The sequence below is a fragment of the Sorex fumeus genome, unplaced genomic scaffold, assembly GCF_029834395.1.
Source record: "Sorex fumeus unplaced genomic scaffold, SorFum_2.1 ptg000039l, whole genome shotgun sequence".
In the NCBI taxonomy this organism is placed as follows: domain Eukaryota; kingdom Metazoa; phylum Chordata; class Mammalia; order Eulipotyphla; family Soricidae; genus Sorex; species Sorex fumeus.
Window position 1 is genome coordinate 36,762,330 of NW_026606096.1, and position 17,981 is coordinate 36,780,310.

Consider the following 17,981-nt stretch of genomic DNA (forward strand, 5'->3'; position numbering starts at 1 on the left):
CTGAGGAGATACTGATGTTGGACAGAAGACAGAACCGTTGTCTTGGTGAATTCCTGGCACCCCCAACAGTCCTGCTGAAGAAAAACAGCTACATTTGGACTTTGGGAACCTAGGGCATGAGATAGTCTAGACTTGAGGAAGCACCAATCACGAGCTGAGGATTCAGCTTCTGTGGGCCATATTAGTAGGATGCCCAGCCAGTCTCTGGGGTTTGTTTATCAGAAAGGCTGCCACAGCAGATGGGCACGTTGGCTGGCCGGGGTACCTTAGGCTCACACGCCTCTAACCAAGGGTCTTTCCCTAATAAGAAAGCCTTGGTGAGGGGGTCTCAGCTAAATCACAGTGGGTAGGGGGTTTGCCTTGCATGCAGCCGACCCAGGGTCCACTTCCTGAATCCCTTACGGTCCCCTGAGCATCTCTGGGAGTAATTCCTGAGTACAGAGCCAGGAGTGACCTCTGAGCACAGTCGGGTGTGACCCCAAAATCAAAGAAGAAAGCTTAGTGAGAATTCCTCTGTCTCTCTGTCTCTCTGTCTCTGTCTCTCTCTGTCTCTCTGTCTCTGTCTCTCTCTGTCTCTGTCTCTCTCTCTCTCTCTCTCTCTCTCTCTCTCTCTCTCTCTCGTCTCCCTCCCTCTCCTCTGTCTCTCCCTCTCTTCATAGATAGATGATAGATTGGTGTGTTGGGGTAGGTTAAAGCCACACCCGGAAGTGCTTGCTCCTGCCTCTGCACTCAGGGATTATTCCTGGTGGTGCTCAGGGGACCATACGTGTTGCCGGGGATCAAGCCCGGATCAGTCAGTCATAACAAAAAACATGCCCCTTAAACCCTGAACTATCTCCCCAGCCCTGCCTGCTCTGAAATATCACAAAGAGTTTGCCCCTCGTTAACTTATTCTGCATCTACACTGTGTGGCTTGGGATTCGAGTGGAGTGCCCTTCTCCCTGGGAAAACCCGCACTTGGGCTCCTGAGTGCGTGCTCTTGTTTTGCTGGACAAAGCTCCTTGTTCTTCAGCACGCTCTGATCCTCAGCATAGACCAGTCCCCACTACCTCTTTCTTTTCTTTTCAACACTTAGTTTCTGGGACTCGAGCTGGAATCTTTCCCCCGGGATCAAGTGTCCCCAGCTCAGTGTCTGCAGGGTCACCCCAAGGAGGCTCTCCCCGTGACACCAGGCTTCCCTGTGACTCCCGGGGAAGGGCTGATCCTCAAAGCAGCCGGAGAGGGGGCAGAAGGCTCAGGGAACACAGGCACAGTGCAAGGGAGGGGCAGGGGAGTGGCACCGGGCAGTCTGGCTCCTTTCATTGGTCCTTTAAAACCTCAGACACACACACACACACACATACACACACACACACACACACACACACACACACACACACACACAGCGGCCAGTCAAAACCGATGGTGAAATGGTTGTGGGTGAGATACAGTCCCATACAAGATCAAGTCCCTGGACAGGCAGTTTCCTCTTCCCACGCTTCTGTCCAATGAGTGGCAGCATCACTGCCCGCTCCCCTGTGCTCTGGCAGGAAGTAGCAGTTCTCACCCACACAGCACCCATGGGACTGGGGAACAGAGATGCACCTGGAGAGGCGGGAGGGTTGTCTCTGGGGCTTGGGGCTCTGCGAGGGGCCCACAATATTCAGGGACAGACAACAGAGCAGCAAGTCCCAGTCACGGACACAGATGATAAGCTGCCCAGCTGCAGCCCTCAGGCCTCAAGCCTACCTAGGCAGAGAGCTGGAGGGACAGGACCAGCTCATGTGACCCTGGAGACAAGTGGGCGGAAAGGAACAAGGCTTCAGTACACGGGGCTGAGGACTGCAAATGGAAGGAAAAGTGATGTCATGCTCAGGTGAAAAGAAAGACCAGCCCTGGACATGTGGGAGGGAGCAAGAATCACTGATGGGACCAGAGAGATAGTACAGCGGGTAGGGCAGTTGCTTTGTAGGCGCTGACCTGGGGTTCAGTCCTGAGCATCCCCTATGGTCCTCCAAGCACCACCAGGAGTGATTCCTGAGTGCAGAGCCAGGAGTAAGCCCTGAGCGTCGCTGGGTGTGACCCAAAAAACCAAAATAAATACATAAATAAATAAAGACATAAATAAGCAAAATAAACAAGTATGGCTGCAACTTTACAATAAACTAACCTCACAAATATCTGTAGGTTTGTCACACAAATGCCCCGAGGATCCACGTACTCAGGAGCGGTGCCACTGGGGTGCTGATGGGGGCAAGAGGAAGAAGGGCGTGGGAACTGCCAGAGAGGGCAATCCTGACTGTCCACTGTCCGGGGAGCTTGAGGACACTTCAAAGGGGGGCACGGGGTCACCTGGACCTGTTAATTACCCAACGTGCATGATCTCTCTGGAGCACAGTGGGAATAAAAGAGGCCATAAACCAGCCAGTGGTTCCATGGCGGAGATGAGAAACCGGGCACTTGAGAAGGCCACACTCGGCTCTCAGGCCAAAGACCATGACACTGCCCCACCCCCCTCCCCAGCCCCCTTCCCTGCCACTTCAGCTAGGGTGAAGTGTTTCTCTTTGAGTGGTTGGAGACCATCTTTGGGCATAAAATGGATGAGAATGAATCAAAAGCTAAAAATATTTCACTAAGACACTGGTAGAATTAATTAGCTTCCCTTTTCCTTTCTAGTTCGGGTACATTTGACTGTCTTTGGTTTTTGAAATCATGTATTGATTAGTAGCTGAGGGATAGTGCAGGGTTAAGTATTCTGCACGCAGCCAGCACCAGTCTCAGGCACCGCCCTGGTCTCCTGAGCACTGTCAGGAGTGATTCCCTAAGCAGAATCAGGCGTAAATTCTGATCAGAAGTCGCCTAATGTGACTTAAACTCATCCCCACCCTCCAAGTAAAGGAAGTCTAACAAGCTCCCATTGGATGCTCCCCAGTTCCTCCGATTCCCCGGAAGGCCCTTCTACTACATGCTCACACAGTTCCTTACAATAGCGATCTTCAATTCTTGGAGAAACTGTGATCTAACTCTTCCAAGAGACAGAGTTAAACCTTTCCCTCCTTCTGGGTTCCAGTCTTGTTTTTAAAGTAAATTCTGTATATTAATTTTGATTTTTGTTATTAATTTTTCACTTAGAACTCCAAGAAGGCCCAGCGTACAGTAGGCTTTCAATAATTGCACATTGAGTTAAAACAAAAACAAAAGCCTCTTGAATTGTCTAAGTAATATTTTGGCACAAATAGGTAAAAATGCTGGGGAGAAAAGGTAGAGTCTTGGGCTGGAGCCATAGTACAGTGGGCAGGGAGCTTGACTTGTACGTGGCTGACCTGGGTTTGATCCCAGGCATTCCATACGGTCCAGAGGGCACCACCAGGAGTAATTTCTGAGTCCAGAGCCAGGAGTAATTCCTAGGCATTGTCAGGTGTGGTCCCCAAACAAGAATGAAACAAACAAAAATATGGTAGAGTCTCCAGTGCGTGTATGTGTCTGTCTGTCTGTGTCTGTGTCTGTGTCTGTGTTTGTGTTGTGTGTGTGTAATTTGGTCAACTGGGTCACGGGTTCCCTGAGAGGGAGCTTGAGGGCCTTCAGGAGCGCCCTCTTGGGCGCGTGCCAGGCTAGTGCCCCCAACCTCTATACTATCTCCTGGTCCCCCAGTCTCAATTCTCCACAGGATCGGAATACTTCACCCTGCTGCCAGGGAGATTAGCTCCAAGACGGAAAAACCGCGTATTGCACGACTGTGACCCCCAAACCCCAAACAGGAATACCCTCCCCACTTCTGCAAAGACTGTATGAAGTCACTTTGCAGAGCTTTGGAGGGGTGAGGTGATGCTAATCACACACAACGCAAGATCTAGGGAAGAGCTTCTAGAATAGTCCAGGTTACATGCATGACCACGAGCACCCATTTCCTGGATGAGTACCATCTCCTGGTCAGCCGGGCTTTCCTGGAAAGGCTTTGCCCTGCGCTGTGCTGCCGTCAAAGGTGATAAGAGACACATCCGAGTGGGTCTCTGAACCGCGTGCACCGGCGCCTGCGTTTCTGACACGTTTGGCAAAGAGGTCCAGCTCCGGGCTCCCGACCCAGCCACAGAGCCCGGCCTGGACACCAGCAGCCCGGGCCGGGGCCCAGCCTTGAGCGGCCCGCAGGACCTTCTCCTTGGCTTTGCAAGGTCCCACGTCCACGACCAAGCGGAGCTGGGGGACTGGCCATCCCCTGGGGAGGAGGATCTTCGCTGGGCCAGATGTCCTGGGTCTAAAAGTGGGGTGATAGAAAGAAGGTGGGCGACCCCGCGGGCCTGGGCGCCCCTGGGGGCCCAGGGGCGCGGCCGATCCTGGGCAGGAGGCCAGTCCGGGCACGGAGCCGGGTTGACTCAGTGCCCACCCCCCACCACCACCGTTCGCCGGGTACTGAGCGCGCCGTGGTGCTGGGTGCCTCAGTCGCCCGGGCGCCCCGAGCGGCCGGCGGGCGGCAGGTCGCCCGAAAGCAGTGATGTCATGCGCTCCGCAGGGCCACTTTAATTACCGCGGGCGGGAGCGGGGGAGGAGGCCGGGCGGGGACCCGCTCGGCGCATGACCAGCCCCGGGGATGCGGGAGGCGCCAGGCAGGACGACCATTGGCTGCGTCGGCCGCCGAGCCGCTCGGGTGCCGCGCCCGGAGCCGCGGGGCGCCTGGAAACGCGCATCCCGCGCGCATCCCGCGCCCTCGCCCCGCACGCGCGCGCACGCCCCCCGCGGCGGCCCGGCCCGGGCGCCCCCCGCGCTGCCGTCACCCCCGCCCGGGCCGAGCCGCCGGGGCCGCGGGCTCGCGGGGACCATGGGGCGCGCCGGGCCCCGCGCCGGGCCCCGCTGCTGAAGGCGCCCGAGCCGCCCCGCGCCGCGCCCCTGTGCGGGGGCCCGCGGCGCCCGGCGACATGTGGGTGAACCCCGAGGAGGTGCTGCTGGCCAACGCGCTGTGGGTGACCGAGCGCGCCAACCCCTACTTCATCCTGCAGCGGAGGAAGGGGCACGCGGGCGACGGCGGCGGCGGCGGGGGGCTGGCGGGTAAGCTTGGGGTGGGGTGGGGTGGGGTGCGGGGGTCGGCCGGGCGCGCCTTTGTCCCCCACCCTGCGGGGCCCGCGGGGCCCGGGCGCGCGGGGGGCGCGCTCCGCCCTGGGCAATAGCACGAAGGTGCCCAGGTACCCCCCGAACCCCCCTGCAGTAGCCTCCAGGGACGGGCGAGCGGGTGGAGGTGCGTTTTCACTTGTTTTTTGTTTTTTTCCCACCCGCCTTTGGCCAGGACTGGGCAGGACCAGGTCTAAAAACGCTCTTTTGTTACCCAGGGACGCGCCGGGCCGAGGCTGGCGCGGACGTTTCCTTGGTTAGTTATGACCTAAGAGACGGGAATAAGGAACAAAGAAGCGTGCTGGCGGCGGCGCTGGGTGCTGCGAGATGGAAGCCCGGAGTCGGGTACCTGGGTGGACCCGGATTCGCCGCCTCCTGCGTCCTCTGCGCGGCCGGCTGGCACGCCGGCCTTCCCCGCGCCGGGCGCCTTGCCGAATAAAGCCAGGCGGTGGGCTCCGTGGCTGCCGTGTGGGTCGGTGGGTGGCAGGTGAGGGGGTCTTGGACCTCCCCGGAGCGCCTTCCTGCGGGGAGAAAAGTTGCAGTAGGAGAGGCCAAGGCCGGGATGAGCCCGCAGAGGTGGGGTGGGGGACAGGCGCCCACCGCTGCCGAGTTCGAAAGTGCCCTGCGGGCCACCAGAAATCCTTGGTGCCCGGTGGCAAGGTTGCCTGTTCGCTATGTGGTGATTTATCATGGAGTTTTCTCAACTCCATGTTCAGGGGTCACGTGGCCCGGCCTATCCTGATTTGAAGGTCTTGCTGCTGAATTCATTGGAGGATGTCCAATTTCCTGCAGTTTTCTTCCCTAACATACAGACGACTCTGCAGAACTCCAGATCGTGTTCTGGGAATTCTTGTGTGTGTGTGTGTGTGGGGGGGAGGGGGGGTTGTTTGCTTGTTTGCCACATCTGAGGTTGTACAGGGGCTTCTCCTGGGTGTGCTCAGGGAACATGGGAGTATCCCGGACCCTGTCAGTAGGTCCAGCCCCTTGTGCTACCTCCCTGGCTCTCATTCTGGAAAATCATCAGAATGTTCTGGTTCATTTTGTAGAAGTTGCCTGGCTCTGTATACTAATATGCAACTTGCCTGTCTGATATTCAGGTTAGCCCAGAGCATCCGTCCTTAAGTACCAAACAGCCTTGTAGAAGATGGAGTTTACTGTATCTTTCGGCAATGAGCATTTCCTGCCTAGTCATCTGCCCTAGGTAATGACACATCCGGAGATGCAGAGCCTTCTCTGTTGGTTTTTGTTTGGGGAGTGGAGTGGAGGGGCAGACCTGGCAGTGCTCAGGGCTTACTCCTGGTTCTGTGCTCAGGGACATCTCCCTGGAAGAGTTCAGGGGACTGTATGGGGTTCCAGGAATCGAACTCAGGCCAGCCGCCTGCAAGTCAAGTGCTTTGCCCACTGGTCCCGATCTTCTTAGCTGTTTAACATTTCACTGTGTTCTTACTAAGTCAGTTCCACTTGGAATCTCACTGTAGACCCATTATTTCCCACAGATGTTCTTTGGAGGGAATGGGGGTTTGTGCTTGAGTTTTTGGTGTTTTTGAGTTTTGGTTTTGGGTCACACTTGGTGATGCTCAGGGCTTGCTTCTGATTCTGCACTCAGGAATTACTCTTGGCAGTGTCTGGGGGACCCTATGGGATGCCGGGAATCAAACCTGGGTTGGTTGCACGCAAGGCAGATACCCTACCCACAGTACTATTGCTCTACCCCTCCCTCTCCCTTTTTTCCCTGGTTTTGGGGCCACACTAGGCAACCCAAGAATCACTCCTGGCAGTGTTGGGGGACCATGTGAGGTGCAGGGATTGAACCCAGGTCAGCCGCATCGAGGCAAGCGCCCTACCTACTGTGCTATCTCTCGATGCTTCTTTAATGGAGTAACAGTAGTTTTTGCGCATAGCACTGGAATCGCTGACATGGGTACGTGAGTTAAATCTTCCTGCCCACAAAGGCTATTTTCAACCAGCAGACGGAACGCGCGCCCTGACTTCGACCACGTCCAGCACAACAGGCGCAGTTTAGAAATCTGCGCCTTGGCGTGGTATTTGGAGTGGGACTGTGAACTTCTCCACGCGCCCAGGAACTCCCAAAAAAGCCCATAAACAGGCGGTGGCAGCTCGCAGGGTGCAGGGTCCTGAGGTCCGCCGCCGAGGGGGAAGAGACAGATGTTGGTAAAATAATCCTGTCAGTGGAGCTGGCACTGCCGCTCGCAGGGAGAGTCCCAGCAGAAGGCAGAGTCCGGCCTCGCTGCCGGGAAGCAGAGATGAGCAGAAAGAAAGATAGCTCGGGAAGATGGAGGCAGAAAGCAGCCCAGAGCCCCAGGGAGGCTCAGCCGAGCCACAAACCTAGCGCAAAGCAGATGCGGCTCAAGCCAGAGCCACTGGGGCTGCAGACAGACAGCCGGACCCAGGCACGGAGTAGGCCGGGGACTGGGAGCACATGCCCGTCTGCTTTCTGCGGGGTGTCCTGCTGCCCTGGTCAGCCTCCCAGAGGTGCAGGCTGGCGGTGGAAGGCCAGTGCTCAGATCAAAAGGAGTGGAGCTGGGCATTGAGGGGAGAAAGGTCGGCCACCATGTGAGGGCCCAGGACAGCAAGGGTCAGGGACTGACTGGCCGTGGCCCACCTGGCACCTGAGCACCTGAATGTCCTGTGGTGCTTGGGAGAGGTGTACAGAAAGCGGGCATCAGTGGGCCACAGAGAGAAGCCCGTGGGCACGTCTGTGTGTGTTTTGGCAGTTCTCTGGCGTGTAGAGCTTGTGCTCTCACTTTTTGAGGGGTGGGAGAGACAATGATAGACTTTGTGCAGGGCTGGAGCAATAGCACAGCAGGTAGGGCATTTGCCTTGCACGTGACCGACCCGAGTTCGATTCCCAGCATCCCATATGGTCCCCTGAGCACCACCAGGGGTAATTCCTGAGTGCAGAGCCAGGAGTTAGCCCTGAGCATCACCGGGTGTGACCCCCCCAAAAATAGACCTTGTGCTCAGGGCTTTCTCTGGGTTCTGCGCAGGGATGAGTCCCGATGTGCCTCGTGCTGGCCCTCTGTGGTGCTGGGGATCAAGCCTGGGCTGGGCATATGCAGGGCAAGTGCCCTGACCTCTGTAAGTCTCTTCACCCCTCCCCCACCAAGAAGCTTTATACCATGAGATTGAACTTGATCGCGCTCACTTTGGTTTAAAATGGAACCAGAGGCCAGCTGCACAATGCTAGGGGAAAAGGCAGCTCAGATAGAGAAGGGAGCACCAAATAAAGGGTACTGGGAGGTTCCTCTCAGGGTGGGAGAGCCTAATGAGAGTAGACTATAGACCGAACTTGATTGCTACTCAATATCTCTTTTGAAAACCACAGCACCCAAAAGGAGAGAGAGAACAAAGGAGAGAGAGAACACAGAGGCAGGGTGGGATGGGGGGATGGAGGGTGACAGGGATACTGGGATTAGTGGTGGTGGAGAATGGGCACTGGTGGAGGGATGGGTACTCGATCATTGTATAACTGAAACCCAAGCACAAAAATTTGTAAGTCTACAACTGTACCTCATGGTGTTTCATGAATAAAAATTTAAGGGAAAAAAAATGGAACCAGGGAATCTGGTCTCTTCTCGACTCTCGGCCTGTACAAGTATGTGCGCAGTGAGGATTGTTGCCACACAGCGGGCCTCTTCATTTGACATTTAGGGGCTGCACCCAGGAATGCTCGGTGGCTACTCCTGGCTCATTGCTCAGGGGCCCCCCAGGAGGTGCTGGGAGCCCTGGCTCCAGCGCTTGAGGCATTTTCCTGGCCTTTTAACCCTCTCTGAGAGTTCAAGAGTGCCCAAAAGAGATATGGGAGTGGAATGATGTTTCCAGTTACCAGCACTGGGATAAACCAGCCTCGCCAATGCCCCAGGCCCTCTGGGTCCCTTTCCCAGACCCTGCCTCCTCCCCCGGGGTACAAAACAATCCTGGTGCTGTTTGGTGAACATCTGGCGGCTTTCCTTGATCTCTCCTCCCCTGTCTCCCCCCCCCCCCAAAAGATCTTATCTGCAAACACAGTATTTGGGTTTTGCCCTTTTTAAATTTTATTATTGATTAATTGGATGATTGCTTTTTGGGTCACACCTGGCAGCGAATCTCAGGGGTCACTCCCCTAGCTCTGCACTCAGGAATTGCATCTTGACAGTGCTCCGGGGACCAGGTGGGATGCCAGGGACCGAGCCCCACGCAGCCATTGACTACATGCAAGGCAAACACCCTCCCCGCTATACTATCACTCTGTGTCATGCCCTTAAAAAAAATAAAAATAAGAATTTGAAATGAGGGATGAATCTTAAGGGTATGTTATCACCAGTGTCTGGCCTGAGATTTCGTCAGCTTGGCTCTGGGCTGCGGCCGGTTCGTTCTCCTGTGAGTCTCACACAGCCCCGAGTCTGCTCTTGACCCAGTGCTGGGTCACCAGATGATTCAGCGGGCGGCATCCGGGCAAGGTAGCTGTGCTCATTCACACAAATAATTCTTGCTGCCTTTGGTCATGCATTTTTCTTTGGTCCATACCCAGGAGAGGGCTTGCTTGCTCAGAGCTTAGCTATTTCATCAAATGTAGTAGATAAGATTGAGCTGTTTCCCAAAGTACAGGAAGCCCCTGAATGTCGGGAGTTGGGGGTTCTTTCCTGTCTCCCCTTTGCTGCAGTTAACTGCTCCCTTGGTGCTTCTTTTGTCCAAATAAACAAAACGCAAAGTGAGGTTTGGCTTCCAGGGACAAGAGGTGAAGAGCACAGGTAGCACTGAGCCTTGGTTGCTGCACTTGGTGGGGTGCGTGGGCACCCCCCCCCCAATCCTTCACGCAGACAGGTTGGTGGGCAATGCAGTCCTGCCTTGCAGAGGCTAGAGTTGGTGTTCAGTGTACATTTGTCTTGCTTGTTCCCGGTTCAATTCCCTGGACCACCTGGTCTCCTGAGCACCACCAGGGGTCGCTCCTGAGCACAGAACCATAAAGAGCCCTTTGCTCTAGGCCCTTCGGCTCAGAGTAGATGTTGTAGGACCCCCTCCCCCGCCTGCCTCAGCATCAGCATCAGGACAGATCGGTCTGGTACCAGAAGACCCACCAGTGGCTCTGGGAGCTTCTTTGGGCCAACTCCATGCCACCAGGTGTCGGCCTGGTCAGCTTTGTGCCTTTGGGGCTTTGTAGCATCACCAGAATGTGAACTGCATTTGTTTTGGATTCTTTCCTGTCTGTTCACCGCTTACCATTTGGGTGATGCTAATTATGAAATGGGTGATGCTCAGAGGCCACTCTTGGCTCGGTGCTCAGGGGCGTGCCCCTGGAAGTACTCTCAGGCCCACCTTGGGTGGCGGGGATGGGCAGACTAGAATAAGCCTCATACAGGACAAGTGTGTTGCTACTGTATTATCTCTCCAGCCCCATTTAAGTTGTTGTTGCTGTTGTTGTTGTTTCCCCTTTATGGTGACATATGGATCCAGGGCTCTTGTTCGGTTTCCAGATGAGCTGCTTGTTGTTTGTAGCTTTGTAGACATTTTTTGTTTTGTTTTGGGGAGCCATTTTTGGTTGTTCCCAGGGCTTACTCCTGGCTCCGTGTTCAGGGATCACTCCTGGAGGGTCTTAGAGGACCATAGGGGGTGCTGGAGACTGAACCCACGTTGGCTGCGTGCAAAGCGAGCTCCTTGCTGCTGTACTATCTCTCTGGCTCCTTTGGTACGTTATTTATTTTGGTTTATTCTATTTATTTATTTTGTTTAGGGGACACCTGGTGGTGCTGAGGGCTTACTCCCTGCTCTGCAGCCAGGGATCACTCCTGGCGGGTTTGGGGGACCATATGTGGTGCTGGGGATAAAACCATAAACCCCAGGTTGACCATCAGCAAGACAAATGCCTTTGCCCCTGTACGGCCTCTCCACCAGTCCTCACTCATTTTCTATGTTTATGCTTTTGAACTATTTTATTTGCCTTCTGACTAGGTGGGAGTTCTGGGACAGTGTTAGCTGGCTGTGCTGGGTGGGGGTGGACGCAGCCCCACCCCTTCATCACAAGGAAGATGTGCAGGTGTGCCCGGAGCTCGGCCTTTCTCGTCCACACTGCAGGGAGCACAGCTGCGCTGTGGGAGGGGCGAGGAGGAGCTGGGGCTTCACACCAAACTTACACCAATACACTAGAAAACATGGATAAAAAGAATAAGTCCTTTTCATTTTTTAAGTGCTTATAAAATAGTAAAAGAAAGAAATTAGAGCTATCTGAAGAGCTGTCATCCCATTCAACAAGCTAAATTCAAAACTTAAAATCTTCCCACAAAGACCAGACAATCTCTGCTCTCCTGAGCGTCTTCCCCACGGGACCTTAGTTTTCATTTCCAAAGAGCTTTTGTACCAGAACCATAGATGGATGCTGACGTTCTCAGAGCCCTTTCTACCTATATGGAGGTAATTCTGTGGTTCTTGTCCTGTTCTGGGAGGGCTGTGACAAGTCTTCCCAAACTCCAGAGTTTCAACCAAGCCTGAGTCTGTAACAGAACCCAGCACAGCAGCAATATGGCACTCTCTCTCTCTCTTTCTCTCTCTCTCTCTCTTTCTCTCTCTGTCTCTCTGTGTCTCTCTCTATCTCTGTCCCTGTCTCTCTCTGTGTATGTGTGTATGTATGCGTGTGTCTCTCTCATTGTCTCTCTCTCTGTGTCTCTCTCATTGTCTCTCTGTGTCTCTGTGTGTGTCATTGTCTCTTGGTGTCTATGTGTCTGTGTCTCTGTGTATGTGTGTGTCTCTCATTGTCTCTCTCAGTCTCTTTTTTCTGTGTGTCTCTCTGTCTCTCTCTCGTTTTAAATTTTATTGAATCACTGTGAGAAAGTTACAGGCTTTCATGTTTGTGTTACAATCACACAATGATCAAAGACCCATCCCTCCACCAGTGCACGTTCCCCACCACCAATATCCCCCGTATAACCCTTTTCCGCCCTCCCCCTGCCTCCATGGCAGACAATTTCCCCATACTCTCTCTCTACTTTCTCTCCTCTCTCTCTCTCTCTCCCTCTCCCTCTCTCTCTCTCTCTCTCTCTCTCTCTCTCTCTCTCTCTCTCCCCCTCTCTCTCTCTGTCTATTAAGTTCTCATTGAGGGTTCCTCCACCATTGTAAATTAGTGTGCTTGTCCAATAATTGCTCTTTTTCATAACATCTTTGTTAAATTTTGGTTTTGAATTATTCTGGCCTTAACGATCAAGTTAGAGAACGGGCCCTTGCCCTATTTTCTGGAAGGGTGTGTGTGGTGGTGTTCATCCTTTCTCGCATCCAGCATGTTGGCAAAACTCCCTGGAGAGATTCTCTGGTCTTTGTGGGAATATTTTAAGTTTTGAATTTAGCTTGTTGAATGGGATGACAGCTATTCAGATAGCTCTAATTTCTTTCTTTTACTATTTTATAAGCACTTATAAAATGAAAAGAACTTATTCTTTTTATCCATGTTTTCTAATGTATTGGTGTAACTTTGGTAATGATCTCATTTTATTAGGGTAGAGAGTGATATCCTCTTTTGTGTTCCTGATAGTTGGCATTTGTGGGTGCGCGCTCTCTCTCTCTCCCTCTCTCTCTCTCCGTCTGTCTCTCTGTGTCTCTCTGTCTTTATCTGTGTTTCTCTTTCTCTGTCTCTCTCTCCCTCTCTCTTCCTCCTATTCTTCTCTCTGTCCCTACTGTTTTTTTTTTTTTACAGAAGTGGAGTGCAGAGGTTTATGAGTTTGGGGGTACAGTGTTTCCCTTAGTCATAAACCTCTGCACTCACACTCTGTGCAGCTTCTCCTGTTCTGAAGGTGGGCGCGGTGTGTGGGGGCAGCTGTTGTCCCTCATCTCGGGCCACCTTCGTGCTGGCCCGCTGCTCCCGGACTCATCAGAGTTTCCAGCTCGATTCCAGTAGAAAGTCAAACCTGCACTGTGGTTTCTCCAAATGCAAATGACGTCCCGTTTTCACACCACACTGTGGATTAAACATTGAACCATTGTAAGCCAGGGACCACCCTTTTGTCTATACTATAAAAATATATTTTAGGGACAAGAGCAATAGTATGGCAGGTAGGGTGCCTTGCACATGGCTGGCCTGGTATCGACCCCTAGCATCCCATTTGACCAACCCCCAACCCCCCAAGCCAGCCCACCAGCAATGATTCCTAAGTGGCTCTAGCCAGGCGTAATCCCTGAGAACTTCAGAAGTTGCCCAAATAAATAAATAAATAATAAAATGAAAATATGTTAAATGTGTAACTGTAATGTATATAGTGTTACACATTTTGTATATTTGTAATTGTAATTTGTATAAATTGCCATTCGTATAAAAAATTAAAATATATAAAAATATGACTATTGACTATGGATGATCAATGGAAACATAAGCCATCAGGTAGCATATTTACACATGAGAGATTGCATAGCTGCAGTCTCTACATGCATAAACACAGAGAGCAAGAGATGGACCTTTCCTCTGCCCCTCCCACCGTGTCCTTCCCAGGACCCCCAGTTGCCATGGTCCATCATTGAGTAAGGAGAGAGAGACTCATGGGGTGAGGGAAAAGTGGGAGGATGAGGAGGGAGGGAGAGAGAGGGAGAGAGAGAGAAGGAGAGAGATGGAGGGAGGAGGGGCAGGGCAGAGGAGAGGAGAGAGCCCTTTGTTTACCGTCTGGGCTTTCAGGAAGTGCATGCCTAGGGAGTGAGGAGGAGGGAGGAATGTAGAAACCTTCTTCAGCACTGAAGGGACCAGAGCGATAGTCCAGCAGGGAGGGCATTTGCCTTGCACACAGCAGACCTGGGTTCGATCCTCTACATCTCGTATGTCCTCCTGAGCACCACCAGGAGTGATCTCTGAGGGCAAAGCCAGGAGTCGGCCCTGAGCACAGCTGGGTGTGCGTCCCTCTCCCCACATCCCTCCAAAGAAAGAATTGAAGGTTGTCGAGCAGAAATGACTTCCTCCCAAACCCTGACCTGACGTTCTAGCCACTTTGCGCTGCACACACCCTTTGGAGAGCACTATGTCTGTGAGAACTCAGAGTTAGTTCTCCTGGCTCTGGTTGGTTGCCTTCTGAGGCCCTGCACCCTGGATCCTCCCACACCAGGAAGCAGGACAGAAAATAAGCCTCGGGGCTGGAGCGATAGCACAGCGGGTAGGGCGTTTGCCTTGCACACCACGGCCAATCCGGGTTCGATTCCCAGCATCCCATATGGTTCCCTGAGCACCGCCAGGAGTAATTTCTGAGTGCACGAACCAGGAGTAACCCCTGTGCATTACCGGGTGTGACCCAAAAACAAAAAAAAAAAAAAAAAAAAAAAGAAAAGAAGTTTCCCTAAAATTCCAAGCAATGGACATATAGAAAAATCTAGGTATGGTTTCTGATTGCTTTCAGTATCAAAATGCTTGGAAATGAAACCCACTGAAATAACTGAGTGCCAAAGTGAAAAGGCTCTGAGTGGGAATGCCAAACTCTCTGTCCTGAAATCATCTCCGGAATGACAGGCAAGGCTCGGCTTCGGCTGCCGCCACTCAAGTCTCTTCCGGTGTGATGGTGAGCAGCGGGCGCGGTCCCTTGGGATGTGCTTGAGATTTCAAATGTTGATCCCCGGGGCTTTTTGAAGCCACACTGCCCTGGGGATGCAGAGTGAAGGGTGCTGGTGGGCCCGAGTGCCTGAGAGCCCTGAGACCAGACAGATCCCAGCCTTACTCTATGGATTGGGTCCTGTTCATTTTCTGAACACTGTACACAACATTCCACGCTCGATGAGAACCTGGACTTGGTGGCCCATCAGTGCTGGGGAGCTTGGTGAATTCAGCACCATTTTTTTAAAAATTTTTTTCCCACAGGACAAGCCATATATTTTATTTTATTTCCTGAGCAATACTCAGGGGTTCCTGCTGGCTCTGCACTCAGGAATTAGTCCTAGCGGTTGCTTGTGGGACTGTATTGGTTGGATGCCAACCATCAAACCTGGGTCAGCTGTGTGCAAGGCAAACACCCTACCCGCTGTACTGTCGCTCCGGCCCCAAATTCAGCACCTTTTGACTCAAGAGATTTTCTGCTGAAAAAATGAGGTTATCAGGACATAACCCCATCCTAAGTCCAGGAAGATCAGTTACATAATCAGCCAGGCTAATTAATCAGGATTTTGTCATCTAGAGACACCCTCTAGACCCGTGGTTCTCTGCCTTTTCCCAACTGCGGACCCTTCCGACCTGATTTTCTCCCCATTCGAGCTGTCGGCCCCTGGTCTCAGGCTGAGGTCTCGTATTGACATGATTTTTCACCTGTGTCTCCCTTGGAATCTCAGGGCTGAGAAATTCTGCTGCAGAAGTCAGCCTCTTCATCTGGAAGAGGTTGTTGTCTTCCCTCTTGGTCCTCGTTTCCTGTTAGGTCCTGCCTACAGTGCTCACAGCCAAGGCCAGTCCTTTGTAAGCTGTTTGACCTCCTCCCTAGCTTCCCCGGGGAGCTGCGGCTGCATTTCAGCGTTTCTGTGAGAGAGAGCAGGTTCTTCCCTGTGAGGTCCTGTCATGAGATCCATTAAGGCTCCAGCTGGGGGGCCAAAGAGATGGCTCAATGGGCAGAGGACAAGCTTTGCATGCGGGCCATCTGGGTTCAACCCCCAGCATCGCATGATCACTTGAGCACTGCCAGAAGCGGGCCCTGAGCATAGAGCAGAGGGGGTGGGGGTAGCCCCCAAGCATTTCCAGGTGTGCCCTCAGGTTCCAGCTGTCTTGGGGAGATAATTTTTTCCTCTTTTATTTATTTATCTATTTATTTATTTATTTATTTATTTAAATTTTATTGAATCACCGTGAGATAGTTACAAGTTTTCATGTTTGGGTTACAATCACACAATGATCAAAGACCCATCCCTCCACCAGTGCACATTCCCCACCACCAGTATCCCCAGTATACCCCCCCTTTCCCACCCTCCCCCTGCCTCCATGGCAGACAATATTTCCCATTCTCTCTCTCTCTACTTTTGGGCATTATGGTATGCAGTGCAGATACCGAGAGGTTGTCATGTTTGGTCCTTTACCTACTTTCAGCACACAGGGAGATGGATTGAGACCTGCCTGTGGATGAGCCCACACTTGTGCTGTTTCTATGTCAGAGAAATAAATACCAAGCCGGGTAAGAAGCTATCTGGGCCATGAGATGGGGCCCACAGATGCACCCCTGTCCTTTTCGTTCCTTTCCTCGGGCGCTTCAAGGAGTGTTTGCTCAGAGTCCATTAAAGATGGGATCTGCTTTTTCAGCAAGCAAAAAAAAGGGCTCTGGGATCTCATTCCCTGACTTCTAGGTTTTGTGCCTTTAATACTTCCTAGTCAGGAACATTCTGCATTTCAGTAGTAAAATGAGTTTTTTGAATCTCTGTGTTAACCTAAAAACAAAGGCATTTATTTATTTATTTATTTATTTATTTTGCTTTTTGGGTCAAACAACAATGCTCAAGGATTACAACTGGCTCTGCATTCAGAAATTACTCCTGGTAGTGCTCAGGGGGCCATATGGGATGCCAGGGATTGAACCTGGGTCGGCTGCATGCAAGACAAGTGCCCTACCCACTGCTCTATCGCTCTGGCCCCCAAACCAAGGCATTCTTAATAAAAATAAGCAGATCAGAACTCCCTGGTGACATTTGAACTCTTTGATTATGCATTAAGAGGAAAAATCATGAATTCGATTGCTGTTATGCTTTGGCATTTTATAATATCCGTGTATCTACTAGTCTAAATGATGTCGAATACATTATTTCTATTTGTGTGTGTGTGGAGAGCTCTACCCTGCAGTGCTCGGAGGCCACTCCTGACTCTGGGTCAGGGGACCAGGTGGTTTCTGGGGTGGAACCTTGGGTTCATGCATGCAATAATAATACTTCCCTTGAGCGAGCCCCCCGGCACTATTTCTAAATGCCTCTTTTCTAAGTGCATCTTTGTAATATAGCTTTTATTTTTTTGCTTTTTTGTTTTTTTTTTTTTTGGGTCATGCCTGGCGGTGCTCAGGGGTTACTCCTGGCTCGGCACTCAGGAGTTACTCCTGGCGGTGCTCAGGGAACTATATAGGATGCTGGGAATCGAACCCGGTTTGGCCGTGTGCAAGGCAAACGCCCTACCCACTGTGCTACCTCTCCAGCTCCCTGTAATATATCTTTTAAGCTATGGGGGATAATGATAATTTTTTAAAGTTTCTATTATGGTCCTTTCATTAATACCTGATTTTACACATTGTTAATTTTACAATTGGCATTGACAGAGGGTAGGGACAGAAGAGCTCAGGCTTATCGAGATTCTCCCCTGGCGCAGCATTTTATTGAGAAATTTACATCCTCACTCTGGTGACATCCCTAATGACCCTCCACCCAGCTCTTACCCTTTCTGTCCTGTGGACACTTGCCGGGACCCTACAAGCCACAGGGGACCTTGGATTGGTGAATGTCAAGAAACTGGCCACTCCTTTTGACTATCTCTACAGCGGCCAGGCAGACTTTGATAAAAAGAAATCCTGTTTATTTCATTGTAAAGTGTATTTGCGGGAGGTGGGGGTGGGCATGCATTGAGGCCGTAGGCACACATGCTCAGAGGTCATTCCGTGGCTCTGTGTGGTGACCCCTGGCAGTGCTCAGGGCATCGTATGTGGCACTCTTGAGGATCTTACCCATTCAGCTGCATGTGCTGTCTTGGGCCTGACCGGTACTTTGAAGGAGTTTGGGAGCAGAAAGAGTGCCCAGGGCTACCTTCTCTTCAGTGCGTGGTTGGGTTAAGTCTTCACTGTGTGTGTGTGTGTGTGTGTGTGTGTGTGTGTGTGTGTGTGTGTGTGTCCTGGCAATGCACAGGGGTTACTCCTGGCTCACGCACTCAGGAATCACTCCTGGCAGTGCTCGTCGGGGGACCATATGGGATGCTGGGAATCGAACCCAGGTTGACTGCG

At 52.3% G+C, this 17,981-nt stretch overlaps 1 protein-coding gene across 1 annotated transcript in view; it reads left to right on the top strand.

The window, feature by feature from the left end:
- Nucleotides 1-4,772: 4,772 nt before the first annotated feature.
- Nucleotides 4,773-17,981, top strand: part of TBC1D9 (TBC1 domain family member 9) — a 76,042-nt gene continuing 62,833 nt past the window's right edge. Inside the window, exon 1 of the mRNA XM_056119200.1 lies at nt 4,773-5,019. Within this exon, the coding sequence (XP_055975175.1) occupies nt 4,890-5,019 (130 nt within the window). The 5' untranslated portion in view covers nt 4,773-4,889. The remainder of the gene's footprint in view (nt 5,020-17,981) is intronic.